This window comes from Carcharodon carcharias, chromosome 17 (genome assembly GCF_017639515.1).
Source record: "Carcharodon carcharias isolate sCarCar2 chromosome 17, sCarCar2.pri, whole genome shotgun sequence".
NCBI classification, from domain to species: domain Eukaryota; kingdom Metazoa; phylum Chordata; class Chondrichthyes; order Lamniformes; family Lamnidae; genus Carcharodon; species Carcharodon carcharias.
In genome coordinates this window covers 45,349,393-45,374,318 of record NC_054483.1, presented here as the reverse complement: position 1 = coordinate 45,374,318, position 24,926 = coordinate 45,349,393, and the positions used below count along the sequence as shown (strand labels likewise).

At 44.8% G+C, this 24,926-nt stretch overlaps 1 protein-coding gene across 3 annotated transcripts in view; it reads left to right on the top strand.

The window, feature by feature from the left end:
• The window catches only part of mypn (myopalladin), a 451,051-nt gene that overhangs the window by 157,058 nt on the left and 269,067 nt on the right, over positions 1–24,926 (top strand). For all 3 annotated transcript variants that reach the window (XM_041210119.1, XM_041210117.1, XM_041210118.1), the window contains exon 3: positions 13,199–13,374. In XM_041210119.1, coding sequence (XP_041066053.1) covers positions 13,199–13,374 — 176 coding nt within the window. The remainder of the gene's footprint in view (positions 1–13,198; positions 13,375–24,926) is intronic.

The window sequence follows — 24,926 nt, the reverse complement described above, 5'->3', positions numbered from 1 at the left end:
GTAGGTTACAGCACTTCAGGTGCAGATCCAGGTGTCTTTTAAATGAGTTAAAGGTTTCTGCCTCCACCACCAAACCAGGCAGCGAATTCTAAACACCCACCACCCTCTGAGTGAAGAAGCTTTTCCTCATGTCCCCTCTAATTTTCCTACCAATAACCTTAAATTTGTGCCCCCTGGTAACTGACCTCTCTGCTAGGAGAAACAGGTATTTCCTGTCTACCCTATGTAGGCCCTTCATAACCTTGTACACCTCAATTAAGTCACTCCTCAGCCTCCTCTGTTCCAAGGAAAACAACCCCAGTCTATCCAGTCTTTCCTCGTAACTGCAATTTTGAAGCCCTGGTAATATTCTTGTAAATCTCCTCTGTACCCTCTCCAGAGCAATTATGTCCTTCTTGTAGTGTGCTGACCAGAACTGTAAACAAAATTCAAGCTGTGGTCTAACCAGTATTTTATACACTTCCAGCATTACACCCCTGCTTTTGCATTCAGTACCTTGTCCAATAAAGGAAAGCATTCCATATGCTTTCTTTACCACCTTATCCACCTGCCCTGCCAGCTTCAGGGTCTTGTGGACATGCACTCCAAGGTCTCTTACTTCCTCAACCCTTGTCAATATCCTCCCATTCATTGTATATTCCTTAGCTTTGTTTGCCCTTTCCCCAAATGCATCACCTCACACTCCTCTGAATTGAATTCCATTTGCTACTTTTCCACCCACTCAACCAAAGCATTGATATCATTCTGAAGTTGATACCTATCCTCTTCATTATCAACTACTCGGCCAATTTTTGTGTCATCTGCAAATTTCTCAATCATGCCTCCCACATTTAAGCCCAAATCATTAATATATACAATAAACATTAAGGGAGCCAACATCAAGCCCTGTGGAATGCCACTGGAAACCACTTTCCATTCGCAAAAACATCCATCGACCATTACCCTTCGTTTCCTGTTGCTGAGACAATTTTGAATCCAATTCGCCACATTCCCCGTATCCCATGGGCTTTTACTTTTCTGACTAGTTTGCCATGTGGGATCTTGTCAAATGCCTTACTAAAATCCATGCAGACAACATCCACTGCACTACCCTCATCAATCTTCCTTGTTACTTCCTCAAAAAAATTGATTAAATTAGTAAGATACAAACTTCCCCTAACAAAACCATGCTGACTATTCCAGATTAACCCGTTCCTTTCCAAGTGACAGTTTATCCTGTCTGTCAGAATTGATTCTAATAATTTGCCCAGCACCGAAGTCAGACTGATCAGCCGATAATTATTTGGCCTATTCCTCGCATCCTTTTTAAATAATGGTACAATGTTCGCAGACCTCCAATCCTCTGGTACCTCGCCTGTATCTAGTGAGGATTGGAAAATGATCCTCAGAGAATCCGCTTTTTCGTCCCTGGTTTCCTTTAACAGCCTGGGATACAATCCATTCAGCCCTGGTGATTCATCTGCCTTCAAGGATGACAGTCTCTCCAGTGCTTCCTCTCTCATTATGCTTATTGTGTCTTGTATTTCACACTCCCCTTCTTTAACTAGAATGTCTGCATCAACCCTCGCCTTTGTGAAAACAGAGACAAAGTACTCATTGAGAACCCTGCCCACATCTTCTGCGCCACACATATGTTACCTTGTAAATGCCTGATAAGCCCTACCCTTCCCGTAGTTATCCTGTAGCTCTTAATGTATTGATAAAACATCTTTGGGTTTTGATTTTATCTGCCAATACTTTTTTCATATCCTCTCTTTGCTTTCCTAATTTCTCTTTTGACTTCGTTCCTGTACCTTCTATACTCTAGACTTTATACTGTATAAAGTTTTTTGTGATTGTCATAAACTGTCTTTTTCTGCTTTATCGTACCCTATTTGCATCTGGATAACCAGGGAGCTCTAGATTTGGCAGGGCCACCTTTTTTCTTTGTGGGGACATGCCTACACCGTGCCCTTAGAATCTTGCTTTTGACTGTCCCACACTGATTTGTCACTGATTTTCCTTAAAGTAGCTGTATCCAGTCCACTTTTGCCAGACACTTTTCAGCTTCGTAAAATTTGTTTTCCCCAAGTTTAGAACTTTTATTCCTGTTCTACCTTTGTCCTTTTGCATATTGATGCTAAATCCAGCTGCATTATGGTCACTATCTCCAAAATGGTCACCCACTGCTACTTCATCCACTTGCCCTGCTTCATTTCCTAAGACTAAATCTAGAATTGCGTCCCCTCTCGTTGGGCTTGTTACATGTTGGCTAAAAATGTTCGCTTGAATGCAATGCAAAAATCTTGTGCCCTCTGTGCCTTTCATACTGTTTGTACCTCAGTTGATATTAGGGTAATTGAAGTCCCCAACTATTAGTGCCCTATTATTTTTACACCAAAAATTTGCCGACATATTTGTTCTTCCACCTCCCTCTCACTATTTGAGGGTCTATAGTATACTCCTAACAATGTGGCTGCACCCTTTTTTATTTCTGAGCTCAACCCATATGGTCTCATTTGATGATTCATTTGACATATCACCCATCCTCACAGCTGTAATTGATTATTTAACCAATAATGCTACATCCCCACCTTTTTTATCCACCTCTATCCTGCCTGAAAACTCCACATCCAGGGATGTTGAGCTACCATTTTTGCTCCTCTTTCAGCCAAGTTTCTGTTATAGCATTGATATCATGTTGTCATGTGTCTATCCTGTGTGCTCAGCTCATCAGCTTTATTTGCATTTCTATATTTCTACATTTGACACTGCCAAATTCACGTGCTGTACATTTTTCAACCTTTGTTCCTTCTGTCTAGAGTCATTCACTAATTTTCTGCCTCCCGTTCGCTGGTCTGAATTTGTCCTCCCTGAATCTGCCCTCAGGTTCCCATCCCCCTGCCAATCTAGTTTAAATCTTTGTTGTAAATTGCCTAAAAATATGCTCCCTTATCATCTTCCACTGTTTCACGATCTGTAGTTTACACCCAGTAACTTAATGGGCCGTAACTTCCGAGCTCCAGGGTGTCGTATTGGGGGGAACCCCAAAGATGTGCTGAGGAGCCCTCGCCCCTGGAAGTTCACAAGTAAGTTTTGCACTGTAATTACCCAAAAGTGCAAATATCTCCTGGGCAATTTTTCTGCTTTGGGAACCATCCAAAAATGCGATTTAAATCACAAACTTTGGATGATTCCAATTGGGTTACATTAATAGCTACCCAGAAAAGTTAGAAGAAACAAAACCTCTTCTAACTTCTGTATAAATATTGCACAAACCAACACCAAGCCCCACCATGGGACTCCCCCCACATCTCCAAACCCCCAGTGGATTCTCTCCACCCCCTGACTACTCCTCCCCACTGGACTCCCCCACCCCTGACCCAACCAGGGGTACCCCCAACCCACTTGACTACCACCCCATGGGACTCCCCCATCTCTGTCCTCCCAGGGCTCTCCTCACAACCCCCGACTATCATACCGCACAGGACTCCTCCACCCCCGACCCAACCAGGAGTACTCCCCATCCCCCTCGACTACCCCCCCATGGGATTCCCCCATCCCCGTCTTCCCAAGGCTCTCCTCACACCCCCACGACACACCCCCCCCCCAACTATCTTCCCCCTCAGGACTCTCCGACCCCCGACCTCCCAGTTGTCTCCTCCCACTAACTATCCCCTCCATGGGGCTCCCTCCATCCCCAAGAGACTACACACCTGGGCGGGAACTGCCCAACCTATGGGATTCTTCCCTCCACCAAGTCCAACTCTCACCCCCTCCACCCTGCTGCCAAGCCTGATTTTACCCCTTGCATCTTCCCGTGAAGCCCAACTCTCACCCACTCCACCTCCCTATCAGGCTTGACTTTCACTCCGACCCCCATCCTCCTCAAAGCATGACCTAACCTGACCGCCGCCCCCCACTGCCCCCCCGCCCCCCCCCGCCAACCCCGCCGCCATCCAGGCCGGACCTAACTCCCCCGCACCCGAGGCCTGGCTCAACCAACCCCCAAGACATCTGGGAAATCCATTCTTCTGAGCTTCCTGACTAAGGCTTCTGCACCAGGGGGGGACTTGGCAAAATTCAGTAATATTACCTGAGGCAAAAACTGCTGTCATGTTAGTAAAGGTGTGCCGCACGATTTCTCACTCTGTTCTGTGGAAATCCAAGTTCAGAAATCGGCTACTTTCTGAAAAAAAAGACTTTTCTGGCTTGAAAACTTGATGGCTGCTACAAATTCACAACTTTCACACCTTCTCCCATCACAGATCTGGTCTCAGGGCATCTCCCCACACAGCCACACAACTCGGCTTAACATCTTTCCTAAAATATCCTTTTCCCCTTTCATCTTAGATTACATTGTCCTAGGCACCTCTTTCAACTCAACTTTTCTAAAATATAAAAATCTTTTATGTTTTCCTATTACCTCTACTTTTAGGTCAAATAAAATTTAATAACTTTCCCTCGTTTACTTATGAAACCCTTGTAAGTTGTAAAAGTCCCTTGTCACTTCTCAATTCCCCTTTTAAATTTAACTGTTGAAAAGTCAAGTGCCTACCTATCACTTAATGCAAATTTTAAAACCCAACCTATTTACCCGGACATTCGACTTCACCATAGTCTTTCATTACAAGTGCATGCATCTACCACCTTTACCTTTCATCTCTCAGTTCCCACAGAAAAGCTGTCTTTACTAACCTTCCCCCCCCCCCCATATTAATTATTCATGGACACACACACACACACACACACAAACACACACAGCCTTCTTTACAGAATACCGCCATATTCCCAAAAATATATATTTTTTAAACCCATCTTCACAATGGCTCATGATTCTTGTCAGAAACAGCTGCAAAGATTGCCTACAATGAAAGACATGCTGCCATGAGAAACAGCATCAAACAAATAATTGACTTGTTCATGCTATGTTTCTGCTGCCTCGACTTGCAGAGGAATTTTGCAGTACATCCCTCAGCAGATATCTAGAAGTTGTCATCCCTGAGCAACTTTCTAGAGCTGTAATCTCCACGATTTTGCCATCATGAGAGACCTGACTTTATCACCACTTGGGCAGTTATAGGTGCAAGATGAGGAGGTGGTGCAGGAAGAGGGAGAAGAGGTGGAGCAGGAGGAGGACAGATAGAGACCATTAATTGCCAGGATACCCAGTGAGCAACTAATCAAACATTTCCAACAGTTAACAGCAGTAATTAATTAATAATTGCACCAGCCCTTAATGTTCCTTTCCCTATCCTAATTCTCTGAGAGGGTGTTACCCCAGTGTCTACAGCTTGGGAGGTGGAAGACTGTTGATCTCCCATTGAGGACATTTCAATGAGGATAGCCATTCTGGGCTATCTCGAGCATTTCTATAAAAATAGGGAAGTTTTGCTAAAATTATACAAAGCACTAGTTAGATCACACCTAGAAACTGTGTACAGTTTTGGTCCCCTTATCTAAGGAAAGATATACTAGCATTGGAGGCAGTCCAGAGAAGGTTCACTAAGTTGATGCTGGGTATGGAGGGATTTTCTTATAAGGAGAGGTTGAGTAGGTTGGGTCTGTACTCATTGGAGTTTAGAAAAATGAGAGGCGACCTAATTGAAACATACAAGGTTATTAGGGGGCTTGACAGAGTAGATACTGAGAGGTTGTTTCCCCTTGTGGGAGAGTCTAGGACCAGAGGGCATAATCTCAGAGTAAGGGGTCACCCATTTAATACAGAGATGAGGAGGAATTTCTTCTCTCAGAGGGTAGTGATTCTGTGGAATTCTTTACCGCAGAGGGCTGTTGAGGCTGGGTCATTAAGCATATTCAAGGCTGAGATAAACAGATTTTTAATCAGTAAGGAAATCAAGGGTTATGGGGAAAGAGGTAGGAAAGTGGAATTGAGGATTATCAGATCAGCCATGATCTCATTGAATGGCAGAGCAGACTCAATGGGCCGAATGGCCTACTTCTGCTCCTATGTCTTATGGTCTTATAGTTCTGTGCCTTGAGAGCCTGTAGACTACAGCATCTTCCTATGGTGGGAAAGTAGAGTTAAGGCCAATGATCAACCATAATCATATTAACTTTTGCAGAAGGCTCGATGGGCTGTATGGTTTACTTCTGCTCCTCTTTTGTTTGGTCTTAAATTCAGTATGGGCTGGGGTAGTCTGGCCTAGCTGGTTGTGTTTGTACTAGCAAAGGCACTGTCAGAGTGGATGGTGGGGGAGCAGATATGTTCTCATTCCTCCGAGGAACCAATGCCACATCTCCTGGGACTGTCTTTCAGCACTCTTGTGGCTCTGCATGAGAGCAGAGAGTGCAGAAATAACCTGAAGGTTTGGAGGTGCTGTTGACATTGGCCGCAGAGTGAAGATGGCAGCAATGCAAGCTGCAATAATGGCCATCTGAGTCAATGAATCCATGGAAGATATCAGAACTGTCAGCAGAGGCTGTATCCTGGTGGGTACCGCCATCACGTTTATGGAACACAATACTCAATTCATGTTGGATAGAATGGTCTCCATGTTCTGCACAAAGCCTGTTGAGACAAGTTGTAATTGAGCTCCATGACGTTGTACACAAGCTGTCTGCAGGCTAGCCAGTGCACCTAACATTTCTCGATATATGCTCACAGCCTTCTTTAGTAGCCTTGGCTCTCAAAATCAGCATCTGAATCATTTACATAAGAGCTAGTATCAAAGCTAGCCTTTTAATCTAACTGCTACATTACTGTGCATGTTGAGTCACCACATCATCCAACCTAGCCACTAAAGTATGCATGGTACCAATATTTAAGCTGGTGATTGCAAGAGTAGTATCTCTGTTATTGTTGATTTTGATCTGGTATATGGTAGCCATGGTCCTGGGTTTACTGATAAAGCTAGCGGTGATACTGTTAGCATATTCTATCCTTTTTTTAACACTATGCCAACTATTTACAAGGTAGCCTCTACACGATGCTCTACATAGAGCAAACTCTCTTCATATTGTTATCATTTGATCTTACATCACTGATAATGTAGACTCCAGGACATCTGGGAAACTTATTCTTTTGAGCTTTCTGAACTCAAAATAGAAAACAGGATATATTTGCCTATTCAGTATTAACCCTTTATACTGCATCTTCCCCCCCAAGCCTCTGACTCAATAAATACTACTTACATTATCCTATATCCCCCAAAAAAGTCTTTGCCTTCATCTTTGGTTCACAGATTTAAGCATTGTGGTAGTTTCGCCAATCTTCCTGACCTTCTTCAGATCTCTCTCTGAGGTTGCATAGCACTCAGCTTCTCTCTGTTTTCTCTGGAACTCTATTGAATAGCTTGCAAATCTTCAGAGACTATTGGTTCTCTGTTCAGCTTGTCTTCCTGATCATACGGATAGTGAGTCCATTCAATTGATGGTAGTCTTCTTGTCGATATGAATATGGTTCTATTTCGTCTCACTATTTCATTCCCTGTTTCAATTAGATAAGATCTCGGACTTCTTGTCTTTCCCAGTACTTGGTCTTCTCTATTCTGGTCTCAAAACCAGATTGGTTCACCTGATTGAAGTTCTGATAATTCCTGTGCTGTATGGCAGTGGTTGTAACTCTTTGTCTGATTCGCAAATACTCATCCTTTGTCTCCCTTACCCTCTTGATGTCAGAGATTTTCAGGTATGGTATGCGGAAGAACAGGAAGTTGTGTGTGTAATCTTCTTCCCGTCAGCAGTTCTGAAGGAGCTGACCCATTCTGTAGTGGCGTCGAATGGTAGCTCAACAGTGCCAAATTGAAATCATCATTCTTTTTCAACAAAGCTTTGACCGTTCTTACTCCTCACTTGGTCTCACTATTTGCATCTGGGTAAACTAGTTGTGTGGACAAACCCATAGTCTTCTGTAAATTTCTTGAATCTTTCATTCTCAAACTGTGAACCATTGTTTGAAATTACAAGATCTGGAATGCGTTGCAAAAATTTCTTTCATGAAATGCTTCTGAGGTGGTTCCATGAAGACGTTTAACCTCAATCCACCTGGAGTAGTAGTCAACAATTATGAAGTTGAATAGCTCCATTCCAAGACATTCCCAGGGTCTGGATGGAATTGACAATACCATCAAAGGTTCCTTCTGCTCGTGTTGATGGATTGCACAGGTGATGCAGCTCAAAATCATAACCTTGAGCGAATTTGAAATTCCTGGCCACTAAACTCAATTTCGCGCTCTAGCACGTGCCGTGTTTTAATGCCTAAGTGTTGCTGGTGTATTCTGTGAAGATTGTCAAAACTTATACTTGTGATTGAGAGTTGGACCTTGTTCTTCCAAGTGTTGCAACACTGCTCTCACCATTGTACTATCTCCCTGTGTAGTAGGTCCATGGATGAGGATGTCATCAATGGGGGAATGACCTCCTCTAATCCCTCCAAAATGACTGTCATTGTTTACTGGAAAACCTCTGGAGCCGATGTGATTCCAAAAGGTAGGCGATTAACACAATACCTCCCGAAAGGTGTGATAACTACATTCAGTAGTTTGGATTCCTTGTCCAGAGGTAGCTGCCAGAAGCTACTGTTAGCATACAATTTGGTAAAAATTGTACTTTTTGCTATCTTTGTCAGATTCTCATCCACATTGGGTGGAATTCACTTTCCACTGCCTTGTTTAATTGTGAGGTCAACACAGATGCATAGGGAGCCAATCGGTTTTGGTGCAGGAACCATGCCTAAACATCAGTTTGTGGGCTTGGTGACAGGTGAGATGATTCCCTGATGCAGTATGGATTAAATTTCTTGTTTCACCTTCTTTAGAAGTGTGTGTGGAACCTTCCTTGGGGTGAACATGTACATTGGTTTCGCATCTGGTCTCAATATGATGCGGTAGGCTGTTTGCAGCTGCTTTAGACCTCTGAATAGTTTTGGGAATTCTGCCCTGAATTCTGTTGATTTTTCTGAGCCTCCTAGTTCATCCACTTTGTAGATGAGTTGTAAATCTGTGCAAGCTTTCTGGCTTAACAGTGAGAATTCCAGATTGTGAATCACATAAAAGGTTTCTGATTTTCTTTATGCTGGAGTTGAGCAGTCAACAATCCCTTGTTTTTAATTGTTTAGTTAATCGCAATTTGCTGCAGCAAACTGATTTAAAATGGCTTCTCTTCTTGCAGGAATGGCACTCTGGATTTTTGGCAGGGCAAATTCATACCAGTGCAATCTTTTCCTGCCACAACCAAACGCTGAATAATGGTGGTTACCGCACCCTCTTCTCGTTTTCTCTGTTTGGGGCTAGATGCGCTGCAATCTTTGTGTGCTACAAATTGGAGTGTATCAGCCGGTTTTCTCCATGAGGTTTCTTTTTCACCTCGAATAAAACTTTTGTTTTATTTTCTCTCTTTTGCCTACCTCTTTACCTTGCGATAGGGTCAAGTTTTCAAACGACTTCACAAAGTTGGAAAGTGTCTCTTCCAACACCTCCACAACAATGCTATCCCAAATTAATTTGTCTTTCAAGGTTCCATATTCACAATTTTCTGCTAATCAATTTAGCTCAATAATAAAGGAATCTATGTTCTTTCCCAGTCTTTGGGTGCACCGATTAAATTTTGCTCACCCTATAACGGTATTTTTCTGAAGAAAAAAATAAGTATTGAAAACTCTGATAACTTCCTCATATGATGCAATATCTTCATTTATGACCTGTCTGGCCATTATGTTGTCTGCACTGCTGCCTTTGGCATGTAATAAGATACTGACCTGCTCCTTGCTGGTCTTTTCTGCTAGTCCCGATGCTGTTCTGTAACTGGTGCATCTGTGACGCTAATTTTGCTACTTCTCAGCTTGTTGGACCTTCCGCGTGGTCAAAGTACTCTGGTAAAGGTAGGACTTTTTCCATTTCTTCCTTTAACTGCTGCTTTGTCTGGAATATGGTTGAAGATTTTCTTTGGCTGTCCTTGTCCTGCAATCGTTTCCCTCGCTGCTCCTTCCAGTCACTGGGTTCTTCACTGGTTGTTCCTTTCGTCATGTTTAACCATTGCCACCACCTGTTACTGCTGGTTTTGGTCTAGTATATGCTAGTTGTGATCCGAGATTTGCTGATAAGGCTGGAGGCGATACTGTTTGCAAATGCTATCCTTTATTTATCATCATACTAACTATTTACAAGGTAGTCGCTACATGATGCTCTTCATAGAGAATGGAGAGAGATATTCCTGCTATTATGTGATCTTACATAACTGATAGTATAGACTATATATTTACATATTTAACTTTAACCCTTTATACTACAATATCAAGTGATGGTGCATCTTCATGAAACCAGGGCTTCTGTTCCTCCACAAGCACAGGATTTTCCACATTCACAGCACCTGAAATGAAAGAGAGGGACTAGGGTTAGTTTGTGGTGTGAAGGAAAAGCAGAAAAAAAGAAAAGTTGGTGGTAGTAGCATTTGCAGCTTGTCATACAGAGTATGTGTGGTGGGACAGAAGCCATAAGAGACAAACATGATTAGGCATGAAGTAATCCTGCACAATATCTCTTCCACTATTATCAATCTGTATAGGCTCAACTCTGCCCCATAAAATGGTTCCTTCAAGAGTGGAGAAGATATGTTGGCATGCATTACCTCCATTGGTGCCATCCAGCGGTGTGGATCCAGCGGTGTGGAACCTTTTCCTCCAAGAAAGAAGGAAAAGGGTTAGTCAGAGTCTTGTGTGGTGTTTTCAGAATATACCTGCCTTGATGGAATAGCTGATAGTCCATGTGTAAAATATGAGCTGTGGGAAAATGATGGCGGTAGGAGTGCTGAGTATGAAGAGAAACTCGTATAATCAAAATCTAGTGCAGTGATTGTATGGGTAAAGGAAACCGAGACAGGGGAGTCAGGTGAGTGTGTTGAGTCTTGTGATTAATGAGGCTGTAAAGTGGTGGACCTTGTAACTTTTGGGACAAACATGGACCAGACAGTCTTCCTGTCTGCGTTTTAATATGTTTGCACATTTACTGTGTTGGTTAACACATTATAGTTACTCAGGCTCCAAACTTATAAGCTCTTCGTGCGTTTCAATAATTCTTAGTGCCTTTTTATCATCTTTATGCAGTGTGAGAGCAACCAGTACAACTTGTGCTGCATGTTGTGAAACTTTTTTTGGGCTTAATGCCTGCTTGAAAACATGGCTCTGATTGTGTGCTGAATTTTACAGTTAGGTGGGGGAGAGCATATTGTTCGTTCCCCCTGGAGAAATGTCAGACGCTAGTCAAACCAAGTTAAAGAAGGCCGCCCTGCAGCCATAACGTGGGCGACCGAAACAAGCAGAGTATGGGATTTCTGCCACTCAGTGGGAGGAAGTCCCACCTTCGAGAGTCGCCAAACAATCTGATTGGCCGGAAACTCCAGCAGTCCCAGCAGCACCAGAACACAGTAGTGGGCGCTGCCGAGACTGCAAGCAGTCCCATAGATGAAAAGGGCATGGCCTTCAGAGTTTTGGACTGGGAAGGACTGGGGAGCCTAGTGAGGGGGTAAGGGGTGGGGTTGGAGGCCAGGGGGGAGGAACAAAGTGGGGGATATTACTTTGGTGGGGGAGGGGTGTGCTGTCCTGATGTGGACAGGACACTCCAGCCCACCCTGCCCCCAAAGGATGTATTCCCCATTCTTGCCTTTTAAGCAATTTTCTTAGAACAGTGGCCCACCCGCTGCTGCCTGCCTGCCTGGGCCAGCTGTATTATGGCCTGGGCAGGTATTGTTTGGTTCATTTGGCTTGGAAACAAGCTCAATTGATCATTAATCATTTATTTAAAAATGGTGGGCAGGCTGCTGATTTCAGCGCCCACCTACCTTCTGTATTATGGGGGATAGCTCGGAGGTGGGCAGGAAGGTGGTGGGCTTGCCAAACCTTGTATTTTACATGCGCCCCCACTAAAAACAACCTCATGTCTGGTTTAATGTTGTGCCACCATTTTAATACATGACCTTTGAACACAACTTGCTCATATAGTTCTCAGCTCTTCAGTTTCTCTGTAATTTACATGAACTTACCAGGAAAGGGGTATCATGTACCTTGTTAAATGTAACAAAGGGCAGGATTTTACGTGTCGGTGAGCGGGGGTGGGGCCCACTTGCTGACGTGTAAAATGATGCGCGGTGACGTTGGATGGAACTCCCAACATCTTCGTGCCTCATTTAAATTTTCAGGTAGGCGGGGACGCAGCAAAATCAGCTGCGAGCCCGCCAACCTGTCAATGACCAATTGAGGACATTGACAAAGTCAATTAAGTAATTAAAGGATCTGCCTGTCCAACCTTAAGGTTGGCGGGCAGGCCAGGAGCTCCAGCACGAATTAGAAAAAGCATGAAATCTCATCCAAAGGCGGGATGAGGTTTCATGTAGGTTTTAAAAAATTTTAATGAAGTGTTTGTAAAAATTATGGACACGTCCCAAGTCATGTGACAGTGTCACATGAGGTGTCATGTTCGGGAAATTTTATTTTTCTATTTTTAGCTTTTTGAAATTTAGAGACAATCTCCCTGAAGCTGCACCTAGCATGCGTGAAAGAGCGCACTCTCAATTTTGGGATTCCTCTCCCCCCCTGCCTGCACAGGGCGCGCATTGTGCTTCTGTGAGGACGTCACGCTGGATGGGCCTTAATTGGCCCGCCCATGTAAAATGGCACTGAGCCCCAGTTGGGGGCGCTGATCGGAAGCATGCATATGCACGCCCGCCCTTCAACTTCGCCCCCAACGGGGGTTAAATCCTGCCCATATACACAAAGTTATGCTTCCACAATATTCTTAATAAAACTTTTGAATTGCAACACAGAGATCTGAGCTTTCTTAGAATGTCTCTAAAGTGCTCCACCTTGCCTCGAGAATATTGAATCTTGCTGTATGTATCAACATATCTTGTAGATCCTGCATTGGAATTTAGCCAAGTAATATATCACCAAACCAGTTCTTTCAAGGCCACCAAAACATGATTCAGAAGCATGCAATGACATTTTGGCAAAATATGTAATATGTTTTGATTAGTGTCAGACATATCAGGCAGACATACCCTGCCTTTAATGTCATGGAGCACGTCATAACTAAACTGTTATTATAAACCCAAATTATATCCAAAAGGCAGTCACAATTATGGTTTCTAATTGGGTTGAATGCATTTTGCCTAAGGCGTCGTTTTGAATGTTTAACAATCTGTTTTTTCTCTCCTGTCTTGTCTTGTTGTAGCTGTTTCAAAAGTGGAATTTAATATTTCTTTATAGGTGGTATTGTGAAGGAAAGGAGCTCAAGAATTCGCCTGATTTTCAGATTGGTTATGATGGTAATCATTACTTACTGACGATTTCTGAGGCCTTTGAGGAAGATACAGGACGCTATACTTGCTTGGCTTCAAATATATATGGATCAGACACAACATCTGCAGAACTCTATATAGAAGGTAAAGGTATTAGAGAAATTCTGACGACTCTGGCATCTATAGTGATCATGGTGCTATAATGTAATAAATTAAGATTTGGCAAGTATGGTGTGGCCTAAATATTACAACAGGCCCAGATTCAAATACCAGTCTGACTGACATTTATACACAAGTTTCTCTTAGAAGATATATTGTTGGTGAGAAAGGGAGAAATTCCTTTCTGAATCATACAAGCACAATTCCTGACAGGTGAAATCAGTGGTGCAAGTATTCATGACTTGACCAGCCTGGGTAAAATGAAACAGGCAAGGGCAAGAAGGGAAGGCTTTTCTGGAATTGAGGCTTCACTGCCTTCATCAACATGCTGATATTTGTACACCTCTGGTGAAGGATTGGCTTCCTCAGGATCCTCCATCAATCCAGTCGAGATCAGCAGAACTTGGCATTTTGGGGTAAAGAAATTTGGAGGTCAGGTATTCAAGGCCCTTACCAAAGGGATTCGACATTTTGACACAGTTTTGATGTAAGGTCAGAAACTTTAAAGTCTTTCTCCACAGATGCTTTCAGACAGCATTTTCAGTGATACAATTACTGGGCAGTCATTTTCCATGCTCTTATTTATAATAATGACCTTAAGATAGAAACCAAGGGCAGGAGTTTTAGTTTGGGGTTGGGACCCCAATGTTGGAATCATTTCTGGGTTCACCCCTGACCCCGCTCTGAGGGGAAAGCAGTTAATGTCCAGGTTTCCCCCAAGAATGGCCCATGATGATATTGGTAGGAGTGACCATTGCACAGTCGTTGTAGAGACAAAGTCCTGCCTTCACATTGAGGATACCTTCCATCGTGTTATATGGCACTACCACCGTGCTAAATGGGATAGATTTCGAACAGATCTATCAACTTAAGACTGGACATCCATGAGGCACTGTGGGCCATCAGCAGTAGCAGAATTGCACTCGAATACAATCTGTAACCTCATGGCTTGGCATATACCTCACTCTACCATTACCATCAAGCCAGGGGATCAAACCTAGTTCAATGAAGAATGCAGGAGAGCATGCCAAGAGCAGCATGAGGTGTACCTAAAACTGAGGTGTCAACCTGGTGAAGCTGTAACACAGGACGATTTGCATGCCAAACAGCATAAGCAGCAAGTGATAGATAGAGCTAAGCGATCCCACAACCAACGGATCAGATCTAAGCTTTGCAGTCCTGACACACCCAATCGTGAATGGCGGTGGACAATTAAAACAACTCACTGGAGGAGGAGACTCCACAACTATCCCCATCCTCGATGACGGAGGAACCCAGCATATCAGTGCAAAAGATAAGGCTGAAGCATTTGCTACAAACTTCAGCCAGAGGTGCCGAGTGGATGATCCATCTTGGCCTCCTCTGGAGGTCCCTAGCATCACAGATGCCAGCCTTCAGCCAATTCAATTTGCTCCACATGATATCAAGAAGCAGCTGAAGGCACTGAATAGTGCAAAGGCGGTGGGCCCCGACAATATTCCGGCAATAGTACTGAAGACTTGTGCCCCGAGCCAAGCTGTTCCAGTACAGCTACAACACTGGCATCTACCCTGCCATGTGGAAAATTGCCCAGGTATGTCCTGTACATAAAAAGGACAAATCCAACCCAGCCAATTACTGCCCAATCAATCTACTCTCAATCATCAGTAACGTAATGGAAGGGGTCATCAACAGTGCTATCAAGCAGCACTTGCTTAGCAATAACCTGCTCACTGATGCCCAGTTTGGGTTTCGCCAGGGTCACTCAGCTCCCGACCTCATTACAGCCTTGGTTCAAACATGGACAAAAGAGCTGAACTACTGAGGTGAGGTGAGAGTGACTGCCCTTGACATCAAGGCTGCATATGAACGAGTGTGGCATCAAGGAGCCCCGGCAAAACTGGAGTCAATGGGCATCAGGGGGAAAAGTCTCGACTGGTTGGAGTCATACTTAGCACAAAGGAAGATGGTTGTGGTTGTTGGAGGTTAGTCATCTCAGCTCCAGGATATCACTGCAGGAGTTCCTCAGGGTAGTTTCTTTATCCTAACCATCTTCAGTTGCTTCATCAATGACCTTCCTTCCATCATAAGGTCAGAAGTGGGCGTGTTAGCTGAAGATTGCACAATGTTCAGCACCATTCGTGACACCTCAGATACTGAAGTGGTCCATGTCCAAATGCAGCAAGACCTGGACAATAACCAGGTTTGGGCTGACAAGTGGCAAGTAACATTCACGCCACAGAAGTGTCAGGCAATGACCATCTCCAACAAAAGAGAATCTAACCATCTCCCCTTGACGTTCAATGGCATTACTGTCACTGAATCCCCCGCAATAAACAACCTGGGGGTTACCATTGACCAGAAACTGAACTGGACTAGCCATATAAATACTGTGGCTATAAGAACAGGTCAGAGGCTAGGAATCCTGTGACGAGTAACTCACCTCCTGACTCCCCAAAGCCTGTCCACCACCTACAAGGCACAAGTCAGGAGTGTGATGGAATACTCCCCACTTGCCTAGTGAGCGTAGCTCCCACAACACTCAAGAAGCTTGACACCATCCAGGACAAAGCAGCCCGCTTGACTGGCACCACATCCACAAACATTCACCCCCTCCACCACTGACACAGAGGAGCAACAGTGTGTGCCATCTACAAGATGCATTGCAGAAATTCACCAAGGCACCTTCCAAACCCATAACCATGATCATCTAGAAGAATTAGGGCAGCAGATAGATGGGAACACCATCACTTGGACGTTCCCCTGTAAGTCACTCACCATGGAATTATATCTCTGTTCCTTCACTGTTGCTGGGTCAAAATCCTGGAACTCCCTTCAGAACAGCACTGTGGGTGCCCGTACACTTCAGCGGTTCAAGAATGCAGCTCACCACCACCTTCTGAAGGGCAACTAGGGATGGGCAATAAATGCTAGCCTAGCCAGTGATGCCCACATCCTGCTAATGAATGAAAAAATGGTTGGAGGGATGGTTTGGCAGCCAATTAGCAGCGGCAAGCACAAGACGTAGGCAGGGGGCTGAAAGAATGACTTGATTCAAGGGATGTTGGCAGTCATTACTGTGGCAGCTTTCCTACAACACAATGGTAAGCAGAGGTGAGGAGATGAAGAGACAAAGGTCAGGCATCCATTGCAGTGCTGTTCCGAGGTTTGGCATTGCTGTTCTTGAGGTCATGATGGAGAATGTGCGAGAAAGATGAAGAGTCTTGTTCTGGAGAGCAGCAGGGGTAGGCCACCCAGCCAATCCAGGCATGCCTGGGTGAAAGTTGCAGAACATGTACACAGCTGCAGTATCATCAGGAGGAGCTGGATGCAGTGCCGCAAGAGATTTAATGACGACCTTTGTTCTGGCAAGGTGAGTGCAATGGGACACAGGCCTCCAGGTCTGCAGCCATCAGTAGATACACCAGCTAAGCAACCAAAGGGGGTTCCTGAACATGGGAGAAATGTATGTCCAGAATAATCACTGGCCCATCAGGAAGGCTCAAAGCCTGAACACTATCGAAGCTGGCAGCATTGATAAATATAGCATCTCACTTAAAGGAACTGCTTGAATTGATGAGGGACGCCAGCATTGTCATCTCTCCCTTTCTCTCTCTCTCTCTCTCTCTTGTCCTTGCAGGAGAAGAGGCTGCAAAATGCTAAAGAGAGGGTGCACATAGGAGGAGGAGTGCCCCAGTTCATCATCCTCACTGCAATAGAGGAGGCAGCATTTTATATTGTGAGGATGGCATGATATGAGGAAATGGGCGATGGAGAGATAGGAATGCCTGTAGGAGAGGGTGAAATGATATTGAATTCTGTAGATGAAGGGATGGAGTGCACACCTCCCTGTGCGACAGCATGCTCAAACTTCAGTGGCATTGGAAAGCCTCAGCTCTGCAGAGGCATCTGTTGTCACAGGCAAGTTCTCCTGATCTCCTTCTATCTCCCACCAGACCAGTTGTGGAGGGGGAGCATGCCACTACTGCTGTAACATCCCCATGGTCCTTGGAGAGATGAAAGCCACAAACCCAACACCATTACATCATTCAGGCGCACCCTCCGCAGATACACTCATATCAGTGGAATTAGAAATGTGGGCACTGAGTGAAGAGCATGTCACTAGTGAGCAGGAAGAGGTGAGAGAGGGAGAGGCTGCTGGATAAACTCTTGGAGGATGGAGAACAGACACACCCCTGCTCAGCTGGGTACAGGTGCAGGGCTTCAGGAGTCACAAGCAAGGCGGCTCTGCTTAGACCAGCAGCAACAGATGTGTTTCCACGTGTAGGAGTTCCCTGATGTGGTGCAGTCCTGGGCTGAGAATGGAGGAGCCCACGGCTCAGGGTTTTGAATGCACGAGCTTCTCTATTGAATAACTTATGGAGAACCATATGTGACAGCACTTAGAATGGATGTAGGAACAGCACACTGACATGTACAGTATGCATCTATTGCTCTGTAGCATTGACTGGTCAGTGGCACTGATGGCACAAAGATGTATGGAGTGGATGCCAGTTGTGCTCCAGCTGGTGGTTACCTCCAGCAATCCAGAGTGTCAAAGGGCTGAGGCAATCGTCGACAATGATGAGGATGCCATTCCTCAAGGGGCTCCATCATCATGATCATCATCATCAGCCTCCTTGGCCCGTCTGACTGAGGGACCATCTATGCAACAGGGTTCTGAGACAGAGGCTGCCTCTGTATTAACAGCGGTGCAGCAGCAGCCTCTAGAGGTGCTCCCACTCATGCACAAGCAGACACACGCTTGGCCCAGGCTACCCGTACCTCAACTGAGGCCACAAGGGACCAAGCATGAAGGGCCACCAGGTCAGTCATTACATTGAGTGGTTCACTTTGGCACTTGTGATTGTGTAGACTTTTATTTATTAATTACATTGGAGATATTGAGCCATGAACCCAGCTGTGTGAGCTTCCATATTTTCATGGTAAAACTGGAAAAGAGGGAAGAAGTGGTGAAGGGAAGGCGTGGTCTTGAACAGGGTCACTGAGACTACTGGAGAGACGTTTACCATGCATTATCCTTAAAAATGGAACTATTCAAAGTTGCGTGTTTAATGGAAGTGTTCTCACAGACAGAGTAAAGTGAGTGCCAGAGCATGAATAGTGCTCAGGTGAAATGAGCAGATGCAAAGAAAATCAAGGCCACAGTGACTTTAATGGTTACTGATAGGGCATGAAGAACAGTACTGCGAGGTTTTAGTCTTCATCGATGAGGGCACAAATTCAGATACCATCTCACGAGCTAGGCAATGTTAGCTGTGACGTGACAGGGTAACTTCCTCTTCAGTGGTACACTCAATGCGGAGGCCAGCTTTGACTTCCAGGGCTGGAGTTAACAATCCCCCAGTGGCGGGTTTGAAGGTGAGGACTCATTGAATCCAGTGGGTGACCTGCCCGCCACCTTTCCATCTGCCCCTGCCCTCACAGCAATTATAGCTACAGAGGTGGTGGTACTGAGGGCCCGGCCACTCGTGGGCCAATTGAGGCACTTAAGCTGGCAATTAATGCCCATTTAAGGGGATCATGCCCCCCTACAAACGGCCAGCTCAGCACATTTCCCTGCAAGGGCTGTTGGTGGGCAGAGTTGGGGGGGGGGGGTCCCTCCTTAATGGCCCCACTGGCTTCTCAGAGGGGCTCCCCCTGGTTTTACTTCCCTACGTTGCCCTTCTTCCATGGCATCAAACCCCATCCCCTCGCTGGTGCCAGCTTGGCACCTGGTGAGACCCCAAACATATTTAATGATCCTGCACTGCAATCCTGAAATACCAGAGAGCTGCTGGTCACTGATTGGCCAGCAGCTCTCTGACATGGACCCTTCTGTCCCTGAGGCGCCTCAGTGGCTGAGGGGAGCTGGTGTTCCCCTTGACAGGCTCCCTCCAACCCGATGTTTTAGCTGGTGGGACAGGAAACGCAGCACCTTGTATAATTCAGTCTCCTGTCTGTCATTCCTCTCCTCCACCCCACTTACGCCTTGGGGCTGTGCAATTGCTTCCAAGGATGTTGATCCTCATTGCGACTCATCCTTCTCTCTTAAGTACCTAAAACCCATGTCTAGCTGTTACCTTGCTTATGGACACTGTACCCTCCCCCCCACCCACTGGCTCTATGGCTCCATGATCACTGGAGGATCACAATCTCGTCAACTGACCAAACGTGCACAGATCACTTGCTCATTAATCTGCTCACTCGATGGCAACTGTGCATGTCAATGGTTCAGTGCCATTTTCAGCTGTGCACAGCCTCATTGAATGACACAGCCATGACTCGCTTCTCACTGTTTCTGCCTCCCTGTGCTTGGACTATCCTAGATCTTACATGAACCTCATGCTTTCCCACGAAAATTACAAACTAGCTAACAAGCTGACAGCAAGCTCATTAACAGGCTTAATTGGCCATTGCTCTGAATCGGGCAGGTTGTTGAGTACCACATTTCCTTTTCTTAGCAAAACTGCTGACCTTTGGCATGATGTCAGGAAACCAGCACAATGGCCAGCATTAGGAAATTACATGCCTACCCACCTCATCTCCCATCAAAACCCTGTCCCAGAATTGCAAAGGAAAAATCAACACTATACAGGTAGTCTGTAAGTTTAAATGAGAAGAAAGCAATCACATAACTTTTTTATTATTTTTAAGATGTATTTTTTTCTCACATATTCTTGGTTTTGCTTTTCCATCATTCACAAACTGCACAGCTTCTAAAAACAAAAAAACTGCGGATGCTGGAAATCCAAAACAAAAACAGAATTACCTGGAAAAACTCAGCAGGTCTGGCAGCATCGGCGGAGAAGAAAAGAGTTGACGTTTCGAGTCCTCATGACCCTTCGACAGAACTTGGACTCGAACTCAAGTTCTGTCGAAGGGTCATGAGGACTCGAAACGTCAACTCTTTTCTTCTCCGCCGATGCTGCCAGACCTGCTGAGTTTTTCCAGGTAATTCTGTTTTTGTTTTGCACAGCTTCTAAACCTTCTTCCCTTATTGCTAGGCAGGGCATGTCAAAATCTGTAATGTACCAAACTTGAGGACGAACATCTGAACTTTAACTTTACTGAAAGAAAATATTCAATTGATTATTTATTCAAAAATGGGTAAATATACCATTGCGAGTGAAATGCTGAGACAAGCCCAACCTGTTAGTGGGAGGGTTGGAAGAAGGTCTTTTGTAAAAAAAAATGGCAATTTTAGTTTCAAAAATCATTTTTAGTTCTTGAAGAATGGTGCATTGCTAAAAATAGATAATTCACTTGTATCAACAAACCTCATGAGAGCCTAATCTTGCTGCAATGACATGTATATTGTAGCATCAGGACATAACTGTGTTTTGATAAAGTTAACATACCTTGAAGTTAGAAAACTTGTTAGTTAAAATCTATCAGCGGGGTCATTTTCAATATCTGTTGAGAAATTTGCGATTTTCAGTATTCTGATTTCATGTTGTCATATGATTGCACAAAGGATATCTTCACGACATGTCCCTCCAATTTGTCAGGATGCAAAAAATCTATCTCAGGATGATTAAGAGCAGTTTTCCCCTTTCTCTTATGATATAAATAATTGTCAATCATCTAGAGCAAACGCATGTGCTAAGTGTTTATCCATTGGCAATAATTTGGATGTTAACATTAAAGGAAAAATAATGCGCTTTTGCCCATGCTCCCACAATTCATTTCGGTACTAACCCTGATTGATGCTAATTAACACACAGAACCTGCAATCACTTTTTGGATCCCTAATGAATTATTAATCAGAGATATGCAAGATGAACTGATGCTTGCCTTCCAGACATAGAGTCACACTGGTGTCTCCCCATGAAAGTGATATTAAAGCAGTGAGGAGAGTTGGCAAAGGTTTAGCAAAGAACAGATCAAAAGACATTGTAAATTGTATCTCAAATGTTTCAGCAGCATGGGTGCATCAGTATATTTAATTTTATGAAAATGTTAAAGGACGAGGATTAAAAAGATGACCAACAGTAGAGCAAGGGCACAGAGACTCACTTGCTGCAACATGACAAAGATACATTACTGTGCAAGACATATCTCAGCAATAAATCTATTTCAGGATCATCACAGAGCAATGTGTGAGGAGGCTACTCCCCAAAAAGGAAGGCACAGTTTCCAGAATGTACTTTTAACGTATGTATCTTAAATACATCAGGATAAATACTAGTTGAATATTTGGCTTTCTGCAGATATAGATTACCCAATCAGAACATAGCTTGCATCACCGTTGCATAAAGGCAGTTGCATAGTGGTATTGTCAGTGGCTTGGTATTCCAGAGACCCAGGTTTCAAATCCCACAACAGATTTTGATTCAGTAAAAAAAAAATCTGGAATGAAAACCATTGTTGCTGGTTGTAAAAACCCATCTGGTTCACTAATGCCCTTTAAGGAAAGAAATCTGCTGGCTTACATATGACTCCAGATCGGCAGTAATGTGCCACATCCAGTCGTGAATGGTGATGGACAATTAAACAACTTACTGGAGGAGGAGAAGGCTCCATATAAGTACATCCTCAATGATGGGGGAGCCCAGCATAACAGGCAAAAGAGAAATGGCCGAGCAAACCACTTGGTTGTGTCAAACCGCTAAAAAGCCAATAGAAAGGAATGAAACCAGACGGACCACCTGTTATCGACCTCAGTGCCAGAAAAGACAATAGCAAACCTAGCCCTGTTGACGTCGCAAAGTCCTCCTAACCACTGGGGGCTAGTGCCAAAATTGGGAGAGCTGTCAAGCAACATCCTGACGGAATTATATCTTACAGGTCATCATCACCACTATCACCATCCCTGGGTATGTCTTTTCCCACTGGCAACACAGACCCAGCACAATGGTATACAGTCAGGAGGGAGTTGCCCTGGGAGTCCTCAACATCAACGTGATTCCCTACGATGTCTCATGGCATCAGGCTAAGCATGGCAAGGAAACCTCCTGCTGATTACCAAGTACCACCCCTCCCCCCTCTGCTGATGAATCTGTGCTCCTTTGTGTTGAACGTCACTTGGAGGAAGCACTGAGGGTGGCAAGGGTGCAGAATGTTCTCTGGGTTGGGGAACATCAATGTTCATCATCAAGAGTTGCTGGTAGCACCACCACAGACTGAGCTGGCTGAGTCCCAAATGACATAGCTGCTAGTCTGAGTCTGCGGCAGGTGGTGAGGGAACCAACAAAAGGGAAAAACATACTTGACGTCATCCTCACCAACTTACCAGCCGCAGATGCATCTGTTCATGACAATATCAGTAGGAGCAACCACCTTGTAGAGACGAAGTCCCGCCTTCACATTGAGGATACCCACCATTGTGTTGTGTGGCACTACCACCATGGGATAACTTTCGAACAGATCTAGCAACTCAAGATTGGGCATCCAGGAGGCACTGTGGGCCATCAGCATAATTGTACTTAACCACAATCTGTAACCTCATGGCCTGCCATATTTCCCACTCTACCATTATCACCAAGCCAGGTGATCAACCCTGGTTCAATGAAGAGTGCAGGAGGGCATGCCAGGAACAGCACCAGGCATACCCAAAAATGAGGTGTCAACCTGGCGCAGCTACACCACAGGACTACTTGTGTGCCAAACAGCATAAGCAGCAAATGATAGAGCTAAGCGATCCACAACCAATGGATCAGATCTAAGCTCTGCAGTTCTGCCACATCCAGTCGTGAATGGTGGTGGACAATTAAACAACTTACTGGAGGAGGAGGAGGCTCCATAAATGTCCCCATCCTCAATGATGGGGGAGCCCAGCATAACAGGCAAAAGAGAAGGCTGAAGCATTTGCAACAATCTTCAGCCAAAAGTGCCGAGTGAATGATCTATCTCGGCCTCCTCTGCAGATCCCCAGCATCACAGCTGCCAGTCTTCAGCCAGTTTAATATACTCCATGTTATAAGAAGATATGGCTGAAGGCACTGGTTACTGCAAAGGCTTTGGGCCCTGACAATATTCCGGCAATGGTACTGAAGACATGTTCTCCAGAACTTGCTGTACCCCTAGCCAAACTGTTCAAGTACAGCTGAGAGTGTCTAGGGTGCAACACTGACATCTACCTGGCAATGTGGAAAATTGCCCAGGTATGTGCTGTACATAAAAAGCAGGACAAATCCAACCCGGCCAATTACAGCCTACTCTCGATCATCAGTAAAGTGATGGAAGGGGTCATCAACAGTGCTATCAAGTGGCACTTACTTAGCAATAACCTGCTCACTGATGCTCAGTTTGGGTTCAGCCAGGATCAGTTTGCTTCTGACCTCATTACAGCCTTGGTTCAAACATGGACAAAAGAGCTGATCTCCAGAAGTGAGGTGAGAGTGACTGCCCTTGACATCAAGGCTGCATTTGACTGAGTGTGGCGTCAAGGAGCCCTAGCAAAACTGGAGGCAATGGGAATCGGGAAAACTCTGTTGGTTGGAGTCATACCTAGCACCAAGGAAGATGATTGTGGTTGTTGGAAGCCAATCATCTCAGTTCCAGGATATCACTGCAGGAGTTTCTCAGGATAGTGTCCTCGGCCCAGCCATCTTCAACTGCTTCATCAATAACATTCCTTCCATCATAAGGTCAGAAGTGGGCATGTTCGCTGATGATTGCACAATGTTCAGCACCATTCACGACTCCTCAGATGCTGAAGCAGTCCATGTCCCAATGTAGCAAGATCTGGATAATATCCAGGCTTGGGCTGACAAGTGGTAAGTAACACTCATGCTACACAAGTGCCAAGCAATGACCATTTTCAAAAAGACAGAATCTAACCATCGCCCCTTGACATTCAATGGCATTACAATCGCTGTGATCCCCCACTGTCAACATCCTGGGGGTTACCATTGACCATAAACTGAACTGGACTAGCCACAAAAATACCTTGGCTACAAGAGCAGGTCAGAGGCTAGGAATCCTGCGGTGAGTAACTCACCTCCTGACTTCCAAAATCCTTTCCACCATTTACAAGGCATAAGTCAGGAGCGTGATGAAATACTCTACACTTGCCTGGATGAGTGCAGCTCCATCAACATTCAAAAAGCTTGACATCTTTGAGGAAAAAGCAGCCCGCTTCGTTGGCACCCCTTCCACAAACACTCACTCCTCCACCACTGATGAACAGTGGCAGCAGTATGTACCAGCTACAAGATGCACTGCAGAAATTCATCAAAGCTTTTTAGGCAGCATCATCTAGTACCACAACTGCTACCATCTAGAAGGACAAGGGGATCAGATACATGGAAACACCACCACCTTGAAGTTTCCCTCCAAGTCACTCGCCATCCTGACTTGGAAATATATCGCTGTTCCTCCACTCTCACTGGATCAAAATCCTGGAATTCCCTCCCAAGCAGCACTGTGTCTGTACCTACACCACATAGACTGCAGGGGCTCAAGAAGACAGCTCACCATTACCTTCTCAAGGGCAATTAGGGAATAGGGAATAAATGCCGGCCTAGCCAGTGATGCCCACACCCTGTAAGTGAATGAAGAATAAATAAATAAAAAGCATCTAACAAAGCATCTTTCAAAAGCAGAAATCATGA